The 15,241-nt window shown below is 48.2% G+C and overlaps 1 protein-coding gene across 1 annotated transcript; it reads left to right on the top strand.

Annotated features, from left to right (window-relative positions):
- The first annotated feature begins 580 nt into the window (after window positions 1-580).
- Window positions 581-10,663, top strand: SAP30L (SAP30 like). Its single transcript, XM_011222246.3, has 4 exons — window positions 581-1,532; window positions 2,749-2,788; window positions 3,709-3,807; window positions 5,357-10,663. Exons 1-4 carry the CDS (start codon window positions 1,492-1,494, stop codon window positions 5,483-5,485), a joined length of 309 nt encoding a protein of 102 aa, XP_011220548.1. The 5' UTR covers window positions 581-1,491; the 3' UTR covers window positions 5,486-10,663.
- The last annotated feature ends 4,578 nt before the right edge of the window (window positions 10,664-15,241 follow it).

Below are 15,241 nucleotides of genomic sequence, written 5' to 3'. Positions count from 1 at the left end.
CTGCTCTCAGACAGGAGGGACCGCGTGTGCTGGTGCAAGTGCACTTAGAGAATGCCTGCCGTCTACACGGCCACAGTATAAACTGAGAAGTGCTCTGACTCACCAGTCCAACCCCATGGAAGTGCTAATTCATCTGCCTAAAAAGCAATTTTCATTATTTTCTCCATGCAAATGTCTGAATTAATTGATGCTGGCTTCCTATCAGCTGACTTTTGTCTTTAAGAATTAAAGGAATAAATTCAAAGTCGGAAGTCTCTCAAGAACATTTGTGTAGCATCTGTTCCAGTGTCCACGACCCCAAGTCATTTACACAGGAACTTCGTTTCTGTCAGGGCTTTGAGTGGCTCCTCCAGCCACCCCTGGTACTTACATTCTTAAATAAAAACACGTTCACCTCGGGGGCGCCTGGGTAGCGCAGTCATTAAGGGTCTGCCTTTGGCTCAGGGCGTGATCCTGGCGTTCTGGGATCGAGTCCCACATCGGGCTCCTCCACTGGGAGCCTGCTTCTTCCTCTCCCACTCCCCTGCTGTGTTCCCTCTCTCGCTGGCTGTCTCTCTGTCACATAAATAAAAATAAAATCTTTAAAAACACGTTCACCTCGCAGCTGCTGCGGCCTTCTCTTACTGTTATGCCTCCAGCCTGCGGTAGAAAGTCACAGTAGCATCCAGCTTCTTCCGTGCGGTTTCTGGGAGAGAGTTTCAGCATCTCTTTCTACTTTTTGTGGACCAGATGTGTGGTGATGCAAGAAGTGTAGTTCTGATACACAGGAATAAAGTTTGTCAGAGAGATGTCGCCCTACAGTAGTAGCTGTTGTCGATGTAAAAATAGGAAGTCCTGTCTGCCCTTACCACAGTCCCTTCTTTCCTCCTCCCTGGGACAGCGCCTTCCAGCCCGTTGTAAACTTGTAACTCCCATAGGTCACATCACTGCCTGCTTCAAAAACCTTGGGGGACTCTGTCTTGTCCGAAGGAAAGTTTAAGCTATTCTCATGTCCCCAACCCCTGAATCTCCTTGTCATCTGTCTTTGAAACTCTAACATCTTGGCTCGTCTTACGATTTGGAATGCTTCCTGTCTACCCATACATCCTCCTCTTTAGTCAGGGGCCTCTACACTGACTATCCCAGCCACAGGCGTCTCTCCCTTTGTTGAACCCCTACCACTTACCGTCTCTAGCCTTCAGGGGGGACTTAGTTTCTAAGCTATTGCCCAGTGTGATGGTAGTGTTTGTGTCCCTTTGTGGGCTTCTTGTTGTACAACTCAACAGTAAACTTCTGGAAAATTAGGGCCTCCATGTTCTTCCTTCTGTCTCTTCAATGCCTTGCAAAGGAGAGAAGCCCCGTAGTTCGATGGACACCTGTTGCTGTTCCCATGGAATTGGCAAGTCTCACTTTAATTTGCTTCCCATCAGGTAAGGCACCTGTATATCTGTGACTTCCACAAAAATTTCATCCAGAGTGTACGAAATAAAAGGAAGAGGAAGACAAGTGACGATGGCGGAGACTCTCCTGAGCACGACACTGACATTCCTGAGGTAAAAGTCAAAGAAGTCCGTGGGGGAAAGCTGGAAGAATGGACTCTAATGTGGTCCTTATCTCTGGCCTGGTCCGCTTTTTAAATTAAGAAATAATTTTAGTCTCCTTTGTTTTGCCGTGGTTTATTTGAAAAGCGAATCATAGAATCATGGTCATATCGAATCTGAGAGCTGAAAACTTAGAAATCAACTGGTCTCACTGCCCCATCGTTTCACAGACAGGCACAGAGACCCGAGGTCACACACAGAGTTCGGGGCCTCCGGGCCACTGCCCTTTCCACCAGGCCGTACTGCCTTTCCTCAGGAAGCCCGTGATACATTCTTGAATATAACCACCATGTCAAGTTCTTTAAAACTTTTTTTTGCCTTTAGAGTTGGAAACTGAGCTTGTATGGATTGGGGGAAGTTGCCCTGTTTTCTGGTCTGCAAAATGAAGGTGTACATTATCAGTTCGTATCAGCTCCGGTCCCTGGTCCAGGCTGGTTCCCCAGGAGCCATTCCAAAGTCAGTTCTAAGGGCCCAGGGTTTCTCAACCCTGGCACTGTTGATAGTGGGGGCCAGAGAAGTCTTTGTCGTGGGGGCTGCCCCATGCCTCTCTGGGTGTTGAGCAGCAGCCCTGGGTTCTACCCATTAGAGGCCAGTCACCACCGTAGTGACCACCAAAACAATGCCTCCCGACATGAGAGGATGTCCTCTGGGTGCGAAACCGTCCCTTGTGGAGAACCGTTGCACTGGACAATGAGACCGGGCTCCTCAAACCTTCAAGGTGCTTGTGCCTGTGGAGCAAGGCTACAGGAAGGAGCATTGGATATTTTCTGTCTAAGTTGTTTTCACTTAAGACTCAGCAGAAGAAAACCCGTTTGTATATTACATTGAATATTTGACACATGAATATTTCATAAGGCAACCGCCTGTTAGCACTCAGAGTGGAAATGACTGCGTAGGAATAGAAAGAGTAGGCGGGCCTTTGTCTGCAGATGTGGAGAAAGCCTTTGAAAATACGGTCCTTTCCCTCTGCCCCTCCCTGTGTCCCTTTTTCTAGCATTGGTTTACAGTGTTTTTTATTGCCTTCAGCATTAGTATTATTATTTCATAAAGAAATGGATGTATTCAATTTCAGTGCTTTTTACAAAAAAAAAAAAAGGGGTTTGAGGAATGTTTTGAAAAGAATGAAGGACTTTGGTCCCTCATATTGATCATTCATTTTGTTTTTAAGTGCTCTCCACCTGCCTGAAGCAAGAACATCTCTTTTAGAGGCAGGTAAAAGCAGCCCAACTTTCTGGGCCTTCAATACTTCATGACTGTGCAGCTTTCCTCTCTTCCTGTGTTAGAAAAAAGGGGGGGTCCTTTCCCTCTGTTATCCAGTCATCTGCAGAGACCCCAGCCTAACCTGCTGATTTGTACATTCGCCACAGTAGCTTCCGAGTTTTCTCTGGAGAGTTGTTCAGGGCTTCCGATACCTGAAGGCTGAGCCTAGGGAAGAACTCTGGGAACAGCAGTACCTCCCGCTGTCCTTTTCACGCCCCTCCATCCGGTCTGCTACCAAGCTCGGGCCTGTCTTCCTCCAGGATGCCTGTCTGGGTTTACCTTTGCTCCCCATGCTTGGTGTCCCCCTCTGATATCGCCAGCCTCCAAAGCTCAACTTGAGCATCTCATTTCCGATCACTGCTGTAGCACCGTCCCCTGCCCCTCCCCCATCAGTCTTCCTGAATATCACCACCTACCACCTGTGGTCGCTCCTTCTGCTTTTCAAGACATGCTACCCTCCAGTCTCACCTTTTAAAACCATCATGATTGCCTGTGACACCCAAGTCTGTCTCTTCATCTCCTGGCTTTCTGTACTCCTCGTCTTCTCTCTCATTCCCTAGTCTAGCCCTGTTCCTCCCCATCTCTCCACGCCCTGCTCTCCTTAGCTTAAGCTTCACCACCTCTGTGAGCCTCTTGGGACCACCCCTCCCCAGCTAGAACTCTTTTTCCACTGTTTTGGTTTTTTTTTGTTTTTGGGGTTTTTTTGTCCTCCCAGCCAGTTATTAGTCCTCAGTGGACCATTTCTAAGACATCTCTGTAGTCCTCTTCCCCTCCCGTCCCTCCTAGTGTAGTGCTGGGCACGTAGTGTGCTCTCGGTGAGCCACGGCTAGTCAGGTGATGGATAATGTGTTTCTCCTCTTCTCTCCAGGTTGATCTGTTCCAGCTGCAGGTGAACACTCTACGGCGTTATAAACGACACTACAAATTGCAGACCAGACCAGGCTTCAATAAGGCCCAGTTAGCAGAAGTAGGTAGACAAATGGCACTGCAAAAAGAGAGAGCCAGCATTGTGCTTCTGATGGTGACCTTGGTTCTCCCTGCTGCTACGCGTGTCTGTTGATCCTAATGCCCTCCGTAGCTCTGCAAGTAACTGCCTGTTCCCTCTCTCGTACAACGTAGAATCCCACAGCTGTAAGACGTGGAAAGGCCCTCTTTCTAGAAAAGAAACCATGGCAATGAGAGAGGAAAAGACTTGCTTAAAATCACACAGCAAATTAGGAGCAGAATTGAGCCTGGAATGTCCAGGCTCCTGATGATAAGTCCTGAGTGTGCTTTTGTTTGTGCGTTTGTTTGGATCTTGTTTTGTAAGATTCTGTATAAATACGGTCCTTCCTGCACATCAGGCGTGTCAGATGAATCACCCCATGTTCTGTAGGAGCTATTCTTTTTCTTTAGTTTTTCCTTTGATTTCTTCTTCTCTGATGTTGGTAATGGAAGTATTTCCATTAGATCCCAAGACATTTTTCTCCTCCCCTGAGCTCTTAATACTATTCAGAGGGGGAGAAATGCTCTGTTGGCCCTTGTTTGAACATACTGACAGCCTGGTTTGATACTTCTGTCCTGTTGGCCTTTGTGCAGGTCCCTCTTATCCCTCTTTTCTCAATGTGCTTTTCTGTCTATTGTTAAAAATGTGGAAAATGGAAAAAAGAAAAATACAATGCTACCATCGAAAGGTCACCACTCTATAGTGCACATTCTCAGACTCTTGATCTGTCCTAGCCCCCTCAATCCATTCACAAATTTCCTTAAAGGCTGACAGCCCCGTTGGTTTTTGGTCTTTCCTTTAGGGGTTTCTTGCTGATCCATCATTTTTTCTTAGACTTCCTCCCCCAGCATCTAGATAAAACATAGATAGGAGTGCACAACTCTTTCCTGCTCTAAGGTCACATTACCCATTTGCCAGCATTCACCCTGCTGAAAGGGATGGGATGAAGTGGGGCAAGAGCAGACCTGCATTCTCAGGACTTGTAAAACAAAGCCAGGTGTCGGGAGTACACAGTAAATGACGAATTATTTTTCGAATGTGATGTGTCTTTCAAGAGGCAGCTGTGTACTATTTAGATGAATTCTTGGGTCAAATACTTATATCTTTCCAATTGGCTATTCATTTGACACAGTTTTAAAAAGACACTTTTCTGCCCAGTGGTGTCCGGGCCTGAGAGCTGCTGATGGTAGCAGCTGGCCAAGCAGAGCCATCCCCACCTGTTCCTCCTTGGGGGTGACCTTGAGGTTATGCCCTCGGGGACAGTTGGCTGCCACTGAAATAGAACTGCACCTTGGGAGTGTTGTGGGTTCAAGTGCTGCTTTTGGAGGGCTGGAAACCGAATCAGCCAAGCCCCCGGGGGAGAAGGGCCTCCGAGTTCTGCAGCACTGAGCACTGCGGGGAGTTCTGCAGCGATCCCAACCCCCTCTCTAACTCTGGAAGCCAACCCCTGCTCCCTCTTTTGCACAGTTCAGAATTTGTGGCCCTGATCTGTGCAATGCTTTAACAGACTCTGGTTTTCTCCCCCACGTAGACTGTCAGCCGACACTTCAGGAACATACCTGTGAATGAAAAAGAGACGCTCGCCTACTTCATCTACATGGTGAAGAGTAACAAGAGTCGACTGGACCAGAAATCGGACGGCAGCAAACAGCTTGAGTGAGGACCAAGTACATCAGGAAGGAAGTGCAACACTGAACGCACAGGTGAAGTCGGCCACGTGTAAGCCCATAAAGACTGTTAAATTTTATTGTAAATAAAAAAGTTTGAATGATGAATACTGTAAATCTTTTCGGTCAGGAGGATTATATTCTCACGTTCAGCATGTGTACACAAAGACTTTCTTTTAAGGCAACCACCGGACTGAGAAAACAAGATCACTAAGAGATTTAAAAATGATGTATTGCAGCATTCAACAACGCATTAAGTCGATTCTACTGGAAATGTGGGATAAAAAATATTTGGGTACTGACCTTGTACGAGCAGTCTGCCTTGTGTGAGGTGTAGGCCTGGACGAGCACTGGGGTGCCGCGAACTGGGGGAGTGTGAGTAGACCCAAGTCTTCTGGGGACGGGCATGCCCCGCTTTGTGGCCGGCTGTGTCGTTGATCAGCAAATCAGTTTGACAGTGGTCCCCCTCACTGGCCCCTGCCTGGCACACCGTGGTCAGTCAGTCAGTATGTGTGGCTAATTGCCAGCCTTGGAGCATTTGTTCCACACCTCTAGTTAATGAGACCCCGGCCATTTCTGTGGCTTACCACTTAACTTCTAGAGTGTGGAGGAAATCCTGATGCACCAACAGAAGGTTTCTCATCAGAAGAGGATTTGAGGGCAGTCGCAGGTACCAAGCTATATTCGCGGAGGTTCCAGAAACACTGATGCAGGGGCCCTCGCAGGAGACAGAGCTCTTTGCACATCACTCTGTGCTTTACTCTTCGGGGTGAAGTTACGAAGTATGACTTCAGTCATCCTCCTAGGCCAGAAATGCTTTGACAAATGGAGATATTTCGTGATTCGGGGCTCGTGTTTTCAGAAATACTAATCCTTAGTTCACAACCACCAAGAAAGCTGCCAAGGATCACGTGATTCCTGCTCAGAAGTCCAATTCTGGGATAACAAGTCTGACTGGCCTTGACTCCCTGGGCTCGGGGTCACCAGCAAATCATGGGTTTGAGCAACGGAGGTCAGTGCCATCTGATACTCATTTTTGTGAGCAGTTTGCCTCCCTCTTAGGGGGGGGAAAGATTGCTTAAAAAAAAGAATTTTTTTTTAAGTATAAATAATTACCTGATTTTTTTTAAAGTTCAAAAACTCAGATTTCCTTTATCATATTGTATCAGAGCCAAAGTCTCCTTTAAAAACAAAGCTTTATATCCAAAAGTATGCTTTTGCATAAGTTTCTAATCAGTGTGTTAGGGGACAAAGGATGTGAATAGGGGGTGGGAAAAGAGAGAAGAAAAGGACTTGGATTCTAATTTCTGACCATCTTGACACGTACTGTGGTCAAAAGTATCATTTTCTTACTCAGTTTTAATTGTGAGTGCTTTCTTAAGCCTTAAAGTATAAAAGGAGCCGTGGATGGCCCAGCCTGGCAGAGAGTTTTAATGTCTCATAAGCGGCTTACTCTGAGCATCCGCACAGAGAAGTCCGAGCACAACCCCCGCTAAGCAGGGCGGTGCAGTGTCTGAAGGCTCGGTTCTGTGGGGCAGAGGACCATGCTGTCTGTGGGTTGGGGACCGGCCACCCCCTCACGAAAATGCAGTGTGTTCCATTGCAGCAAAGCGTTCCCCGGGGTTCCAGATGCATGCCTAGCAGATTGCAGCCTTTTTAAATATGTATAAATGAATGTACATAGAACATACTCTAGACTCTGAGGGGATCTGATTTTAATACACCCAGCTGTGGATGGCACATCAAGGTGCTCTCGGAGTATTTTTAGTCATTCAGATTCAGTGTGTAGAGACTATCTCACTGATTATAGCTGAAGGATGTCGGTGTGCAGACATCAAGAAGGCTCAAAGTTCTGTTGCTTCCGTAGGTTTTTCTCCTGAGAGACGGCGTTAGAAAGTCTTGAAGGCATCAAACACCAGGCCCCCTTTGCCAAGGGGAATGTGTTCTCATCCGGCCATGGTTTGGGGGGGGCAGATGGCACCTACAGGTGAAGGCGTTGGTAACCTGCTTTCTGGAAATGTCCATCTCTCAGCGAGAAAATGTGTCTCTGTGATGTTGAAGTGAAAATTGCCGCTGTGTAGGTCATGTCACTATTTCCTTAGCAGCAGTCTGTTTGCTAGTTGGGAGAGACAGCAGTACATTTCTGTACGAGAAGCTGTGGTGTTAGCTTCCATCTGTTCACGCGTGTCTAAGAATACTTGTGTTCCACCGTGAAGCCTGGGGAAGTGTTCACCTTCAGCCAGGTGCTCTGCACGCTTGAGTCTCCCCTGCCACCTTCCCTCGAAAGACAGGTGCTTTTGGAAAATGGAGGCTGTGGGTATCTTTTCAACCTTTGAAAACACGTCAGATGAGAGAAAAGACAAAGCTATACGAACTTTCGATTTTCTTGTGTGCAGAAATCTGTTCTTTCATCAAACCACTAAGCCACTTGCCTTAGCCTCTTCTGCAGTTTCCCAAGGCTTCATCTGTGGGCAGGAGACTTCTGCCTGTTAGAAGTGGCCTCGAAGCAGTGGAGTTTGGGGAAAGCAGTGTTCATCTTGGCTGCCTACATTTTTATACACCTGCCAAGGCCTCTTGCGCTTCTCTCCACCTGTAATGTTGCAACATTGCCTTCTCTCCTCTTGGTGCTCCTGGGCAAAACTGGAATATGAAATCCAGAGCTGACGTTGTTTTCTTAAAGAGTATGGTTCCTGCCTCGGTCCAGCCTGGTGTGGTTCTTTCACATGCCTTGAAGGTGGTCACGTGGAAACGCCAGTATCCTGCCACTCATGTTGCTTCGATTTAGGGTTTTAAAAAAACAAATGGACAAACTTCTTATTTCAACAAACAGACTCTTAGGTTGGCAACATCACGTGAAAAAGCTCATAGCCAAATCCCATGAAAGACTGAAACCAAAGGCTTCAAGATTGGCACTGTAAAATGACAAGGAATCTCACTTGTTAGAGCCGCCAAGTTGTTAGAAGTTCCTGTCATAGCTAAATATTCACTGCTAGCCTTCCAGAGAAGATACTAATAAGTGTGTACAGCTGGAATGTGGCATCTAACCTTGGGATTTCAGCTGCTTATTTTGTGGGAACTTTTTGGGTAATATCCTGCAGGACAACTGCCTGGTAGAAGGGAGAAAGTAGGAGAGGGTGCTTACTCGGGGGGCCTTGTCTGTTGAAATAGGCTGTCTAGACCATGGATCCCAGAGAAGTTGCTTCATGGAAGTCACCTGAAGGCTCTGTCGTTATAATGGTGAGATTCAAAAGTTGGGAAAGGGTCTTTAAGTCATCAATCCAGTCTCCCCACAGGTGCTGACATTCTGCCTACAACTGTCCCCCCAAGGGTTTTAGCAGTCTGGGCTTAAACACCTCTGAGGACAGGGAACTCACTACCTCCTGGGGAAGCCTGCTCGATCTCTATAAACCTCTGGCTTTTCTATGTTCTCTGCCATTTCCATCTTAGTGTCTGCCCAGCGGGGGCCATGTGGAACAAGTTGTTCATCTTGGCCAAGGACCTAATTGCTGGAACTGTGCCAGGGCGCAGCAGTTGTCTTTTGGAAAGGAGCAGCTAGCCGATAGATACTTTGGTGTCCTGACTGTCTTCCCCTCCTCCGCATGGGTCCATTTAGTTCCTTGTTGAAGGATGTTGCAGAAACCCCATCAGCCTGGTTCTCCTCCCATGTTCTCACTGAAGCCGATGGAGGAGGTCAGGGGAGGAAGGGATGTTATCAGTCTGATAAAAAAAAAAAAAAAAACCTAAGAAGGGATGGGGCCCTAGTTCCGTGCTTGCCCCCACAAAAACTGATGCTCACGTCACTTAGGAAAAGTTTTAGCTAGAAGATTGTAAAATATTGCTGTGTGGAGTTTAAAGGTTTCATGGCTGCTGAGAGCTTGTACCTTAAGATTTCTGCAAGTACTTCACACATTGTTTTTATGGAGAAAACAAAGCTTAGGACCTTGGGGGAGGGGTGCACCATATGTTTCTGTGTCCAAGAAGTGCCATATTTTCGAGCTGGAAAGTCCTATAAGGTTGCTGTTACCCCATCATTCACTTTAAAGACAGGAGACTGACATTCAGAATGACCTGTCTGAGTCAAAGGGCACTGTCTGGACTAAGCTCCCGTCCCCCTTGACCTGTCCAAGCTCTTCTCACTCTCTGACTTGCACATGACTCGAGTCCTGTTGAAAGTAAGCTGCCTTCAGATATTTGAGACCTTGCCACTGAGCAGTGAGGTTCCCAAGGCCAGCCTGGCTCCCAGGGGCTGTGAACCAACCTGCTGGACCCAAGGCTGTGTGACATGATTAGGAGAGCAGTCAGTTGAGTTTTGCCAAATGAACGTTAAGGGGAGAACAGATTCTAGCTGATGATTTAAGACCAGAGTTCAGAAGTCCTGGCAGGAGCTGTAGTATTGTCCTAGAATCAAAATTCTCATGAGTTGGGCTTGCTCTGAGATTTCTTGGTCAGACTTCTGCCTTTCAGGTGGTCCTTTGGGCTTGTGTCATTCGGTTGGCCCTGACTCAGACAGAACTCTGAGGCCCTGTCATTCGTGGCCTCCCAGTCCCCGTTACTGAAGGAAGTTGAACTGAAGGACAAGTGAACTTGAGATCATGGCCTGGGAAGCATGGTGCTTTGGGGGTACCTTTTTATTCCCTTCATTTTATTACAGACTGTTTCCAAGTTCAAGGTTAGGAAGGGTAAAGTTGATCTGACATTTTGAGGTGGAGTCTAACCGGGGCCAGGTGGGACCTCTTCTTAAGGTAGAAATGTCTACACTTAGTTATTTCATATAGCTCGCGTCCTAAGCCACGAAGCCTTCGGTTGCTCTCACTCCATGAGCACATGGTCGCCAGTGACGGAGGGTTGTGCGGGACCCCTGTCGTACGTGTCTGCTGTCTGTGATGCCCATTGGAATGGTCTCGCGGTATGAGTTTGTGTTCCATTTTGTGACTGCCTTATCAAAAAGCAAGTGCCCTTCCATTCCAGGCCTCCTCATGTTGTTCTTGTTTCCTGCCAAATTTGGGGGATCATTTGTATTTTTATTTTGTAACCTATGGCTCTGTACTGTTGAAAGGCTCTCAATTCTGTGGGGTCTCCTTAGTATGTATGTGACTTTTCATGTTGCAATATCACACAGATGGGACGGCCCGACTTTTGCTCTTAATAAACGATCTGAATGAGTAACGAGACACATTCTGTTGTTCTCCTTGACCGTCCACGTGGACTTCAGATGCTTTCACTTCTGCATTTGGCCCTGGCGGTCTTTCCTCCGGGCTCTGGGTACTGGCTCCCGCGTTCCCCTTCCAATCCCAGTGCACAGAGAGTGAGCTTAGGTCGCAGAAGTTGCTTCCTGCGCTCCCACTCACTCATACGGAAAGAGATTGACAGGTCCGACGGCCAGAGGCTGGAGTCTGAATGCTGCATAGCATCCCAGATACCTGAGCAAAAAGCTTTGCTCGGGGTCTGCAGTTATCCATCTATAAAGTGAGGACCCCCAGGCACCTAGCAAGGCACCAACCTTGCAAGCTGAAATGCCTGCAGGGGGGCAGCTGGGAAACACGGGTCCCCTCTGAGGGCAGCCACTCTCGGCTCTGGCCTGTTGGGGGATGCCAGCCCTGCGTGGCCACTTCTTGAAATTTCACAAGGGGAGCTGGTAATCTAGACCTTTATACAAATATCCCAAGTTCAGATGTCTCAAAAACGTCTTTGACAGGTGTGGACTGGCGTTTCTGCACCCACGGTAGAGGCTTGCTCTTTAGAGTGGGGTCACCATCCGAACGCTTGCCGGAGACGCAGAGCCTCGGCCTCCTCACCTGCCAGCTGCCTACCGAGTCAGGTCTGTGTTGTAACGAAGTCCACAGGCAAGTCACATCTGACAATGGGGCTACCGGACTGCGTCGCGCTGGTGGGGGTCCCTGAAGCCACAGGGGATGAGGCCCTTGGCCCAGCCGCACCTCAGACGTCAGGCTTTCGTGTCACCTCTGTCCCTAGTGCCCCTTTAGCGCACTTCTGTCCTCAGCTGAATGAAAGGGAAGAAATGCAGTGCTGGTCTTCATCTTCTTCGTTAACTGGAAAGAGTACACGCCAGCCCTCGGATTTTGAGCGGCATGTAAATGGACAGTGCAGCTTCTCCCCCTTGCCACCCCGCCCCACCCCCAGTCCACTTCCTTTGTGCAGGCTGACTCTTCAAGGAGGCATTTTTGGGGGCAACGAGGGTGGGGAGTCTCAGCTGTCCCTGGGAGCCCACAGGATTCATGACGGCTTGCCGCTGAAGGATGCCATCATCTAGGTGATCCCTGAGATGATTTCCTTCCGAAAGCAGAGGAAGTTCTAATTTTCACACCATGTTGTCTCCCCATGTGAGTGTAACCTAGTTCCCTCCCTCCCTCTGCCTGCTGCCCTCCATTTCTCTCACACACAAGCATCGGGCTGCCTGCTGTCCTCTAACCCCACATGCACTGAACCTCAGGTGATTTGTCCCCAGGCTTCCCCCAGACTGGCTGACCTCTCCTGTGAGGATCTGTAGACGTGGGTTATGATGGAAGGATGAACCCACATCTTCATGCACAGAAGTTTCACTAGGAAGCTGACACCCCTTTTTCAAAATAGACCTTTAGAAAATTGAATACCAGCTCATCTGAAGTCCACCATTTTTGAAAGTATGGCACTTGCCCCCTCCCACCCGCATCAGAACCCCTAAAAATGCTGTGTACAATGCCAGTTCCTGGGCTCCATCCCAGAGTCTCAGAACAGAAAGCTCAGGGGCCGAATTCCAAGAATGTGAAATTTTTAATTTACCCACGTAAAACTTAAGCTCAATAAAGTTAAGAATCTGGTCCAGAGGTTTCCCAATCCAGCAGCTTCGGCCTCATAGGAAATATGAGCTCAGAGTTCCCAGTGAGACCTAGTAAATGAGTGTCTCCTCAGTCTTCCTGGGGCCCAGGAAACCATTTTTACAAAATCTCCCGGAGCATTTGTATGCACATCCAGGTTTAGGAACGACTGAATTCAACCCCCCAAGGCCCAGGGAGAGAAAGTAGCTGCGTTCCACCTGGACCAGCTCAGACGTGTCAGAGCTTGAGCAAATACAGTGACATGCACAGCCACAGAGACACTCTCAAGAGGAATCGTCGCAATGGAACATCGTCAGTCTGGATAAAACCAGAAAGAAAATAATCCGCAGTTCTGAGCATTCTGCCGCCATGTGAGGCAACACTATAAATGTCTGCAATTGAATCTTCCATTAACCGTTTTTTAGTTTATAAGGATCTTTCCCATCTAGAAACAATAATAGCTGCCAAGTGCAGTGGGCACACCAGACAACACGCTACTGGTTTTACACGCATTGATTCATTTAAGCTCACTACAATTATACAGAATAGGGACTGTTGTTAACTCCAGTTTATGGAGGTGTAAATGCAGACTTGGAGAGGAGGAACTTTCCTGAGTCAAAAAGCTAGAGGCACTCCTGGGATTGGGTCCAAGGGTCATCTGGTCCTAGGGACACATCAGGGAACTCAGGAAGGCCACACTTCAAAGCAGGAGAGCCACAGTTAACCTTCTCCCAAAGTGGATTTACTAAGTGGATTTACTAAACTTTAATGAGGGATTCCTAGAAGTCACTAAGACTCCAGTTAGGAAATTTAATAGGGTTTAATGGAGGTTAACAAGGTACATCCAACTTTCCAGCCAGGTTTTAACTTCCCAGAGCCGAGCGGAGATTAACAGGCCCGGGAGGGGTAAAGGCACCTGCGTGATTTAATGGGGTTAATGAAACTGTCAGAGGCTGGCCGAGAGGGACAGAGCCGGAGCACGCCACTGCTAACGACTCTGCTTGAGGTCAAGAGACCTTTACTAAACAGCTGAGGCCTGCCCTGTCCTGCGTGGGCACCACAGGGGAGCAAGTAAAAGGCGGCCACAACCAGCACGCCAGCCATGGTTCGTCCTGGCTCGTGGGATTTGGAGTTTTACTTTCTCCTGTGTGCCTTTTTGGTGTCCTCTAAATTGTTTATAACGGGCATGAATCATTTTCACCAAATCTATAAAATTGCAAAGCAGTTTTCCACATGCATAGTCTTTAGCTTACCTATTCCTCACACCTGTAGAAAATAGGTAAAAACAACAAGGATAATACAATCTTTTTTTTTTTTTTTAAGATTTATTTATTTATTTGACAGAGATAGAGACAGCCAGTGAGAGAGGGAACACAAGCAGGGGGAGTGGGAGAGGAAGAAGCAGGCTCACAGCGGAAGAGCCTGATGTGGGGCTCGATCCCACAACGCCGGGATCACGCCCTGAGCCGAAGGCAGACGCTTAACCGCTGTGCCACCCAGGCGCCCCCGGATAATACAATCTTAAACTGGGCAGCACTTCACTTGCAAAAGGCGGTCACCCGTCATCTCCGTGGGTTTTGTCACACCCCATGAAACAGCCATATACAAGTTCATACCGGGCAGTGGGGGAGCCAAAGCAAACCCTCTCTTCTGCCTCGCAGCTTGGAGCCGTGTCTTCACTGAGCTCTTCCCCTGTGACAGGCCCAACAGGAAGCACGGCACATGCCTTACGACCCTAGGAGATGAGAACTATCATTCTATTATATAGATAAGCTTGGAGAGGCGAAATGGCTTGTCCAAGACTACCAGGAAGTGGTGGGGCCGAGGGTCAAACACAGGTCTATCCGGCCCCAAAGTCCGGTGTGCCCTGCTGCTCGCTCACCAGGTAAACAACCATCTCCTGGGAGCATTGTTCTCAACAGTGAAGACGTGGGAACAATCTATGTGCCAAATAAAAGGGAACCGGTTTTAAAAATATTATAAATAGGGGACGCCTGGGTGGGTCAGGCAGTTAAACATCTGCCTTCGGCTCAGGTCATGACCCCAGGGTCCTGGAATCCAGTCTCACAGCGAGCTCACTGCTCAGCGGGGAGCCTGCTTCTCCCTCTGCTGCTGCTCCCCCTGCTCTCTCTGACAAATAAATAAATACAATCTTTTAAAAAACAGTATTATAAATATGTCTACATGTAAAACGATATCTAATGACACGGAAGGATGTTCCTATCAGTTTAGAAATCCTAGATAGGTGTACTATGTAGGTATATACGTATACATGTTATATGAGCAAGAGTACACACACACACGCACCTGTATCTGGGACTAAGGCCATATCTGCAGGCATATCAGAACATCTATTTACCACTTCCATGCATAGCCATACTCTATCTGTATCCATATGATTCAGAGTAAGGGGAAAGTAGGAAGGAAAAGGCTTTCTGAAAATCAAGGGAGCTTCCTGGAAGAAGAGGCTCCTAACCAGGCCCTTGGAGAAGTGGAAGGTCTCACAGGAGGCTAGGCTGAGGGGAAGTCCAGTCGGGAGCAAAAAGCCTCAGACGCCAGAGTGAGGAGCACGGACTTTGGAGTCGCCAAACCTACCATTAATAAAAAGCCAAACCAAGCAATGCAATATGGCCAAGAAAAGGTCTGAGCGTTTGCTGTGTGCCAGGTGTCCGAGGGAATCTGGAAAGGGACTCTTCCTCCAGGAGCTCGGAATTTCAGAGGAGTTCATTGTCAGGGGTGGAAAGTAACCCTCCCACTGCTGAAACCCGAGGGGCTGAAGTCCTCAGAGCCCACACCAGCCCGCCGTCGGCTGAAGGCGCCGTGCGTGATGTGCTTGTGCCGTCTCAGAGAAGCCAGGGAGGCTTAGCACATGGAATGAGCTTAATTAAGCTAAGGCGGCTAATGGGAGAGACTTTGGGAGGGCTCATGACCACC

Source organism: Ailuropoda melanoleuca, chromosome 3, assembly GCF_002007445.2.
Source record: "Ailuropoda melanoleuca isolate Jingjing chromosome 3, ASM200744v2, whole genome shotgun sequence".
Lineage (NCBI taxonomy): Eukaryota > Metazoa > Chordata > Mammalia > Carnivora > Ursidae > Ailuropoda > Ailuropoda melanoleuca.
Note: the sequence above shows the minus strand (reverse complement) of the source record. Positions and strands in the feature narration are given on the sequence as shown.

Excerpts from the sequence above, each read along its gene's own strand:
- SAP30L (XM_011222246.3), top strand. The coding sequence starts at position 1,492 with ATGGCGGAGACTCTCCTGAGCACGACACTGACATTCCTGAG. Across the intron at positions 1,533-2,748 it reads ACGACACTGACATTCCTGAG|TGCTCTCCACCTGCCTGAAG; the intron begins GTAAAAGTCAAA and ends TTTGTTTTTAAG. Across the intron at positions 2,789-3,708 it reads CAAGAACATCTCTTTTAGAG|GTTGATCTGTTCCAGCTGCA; the intron begins GCAGGTAAAAGC and ends TCTTCTCTCCAG.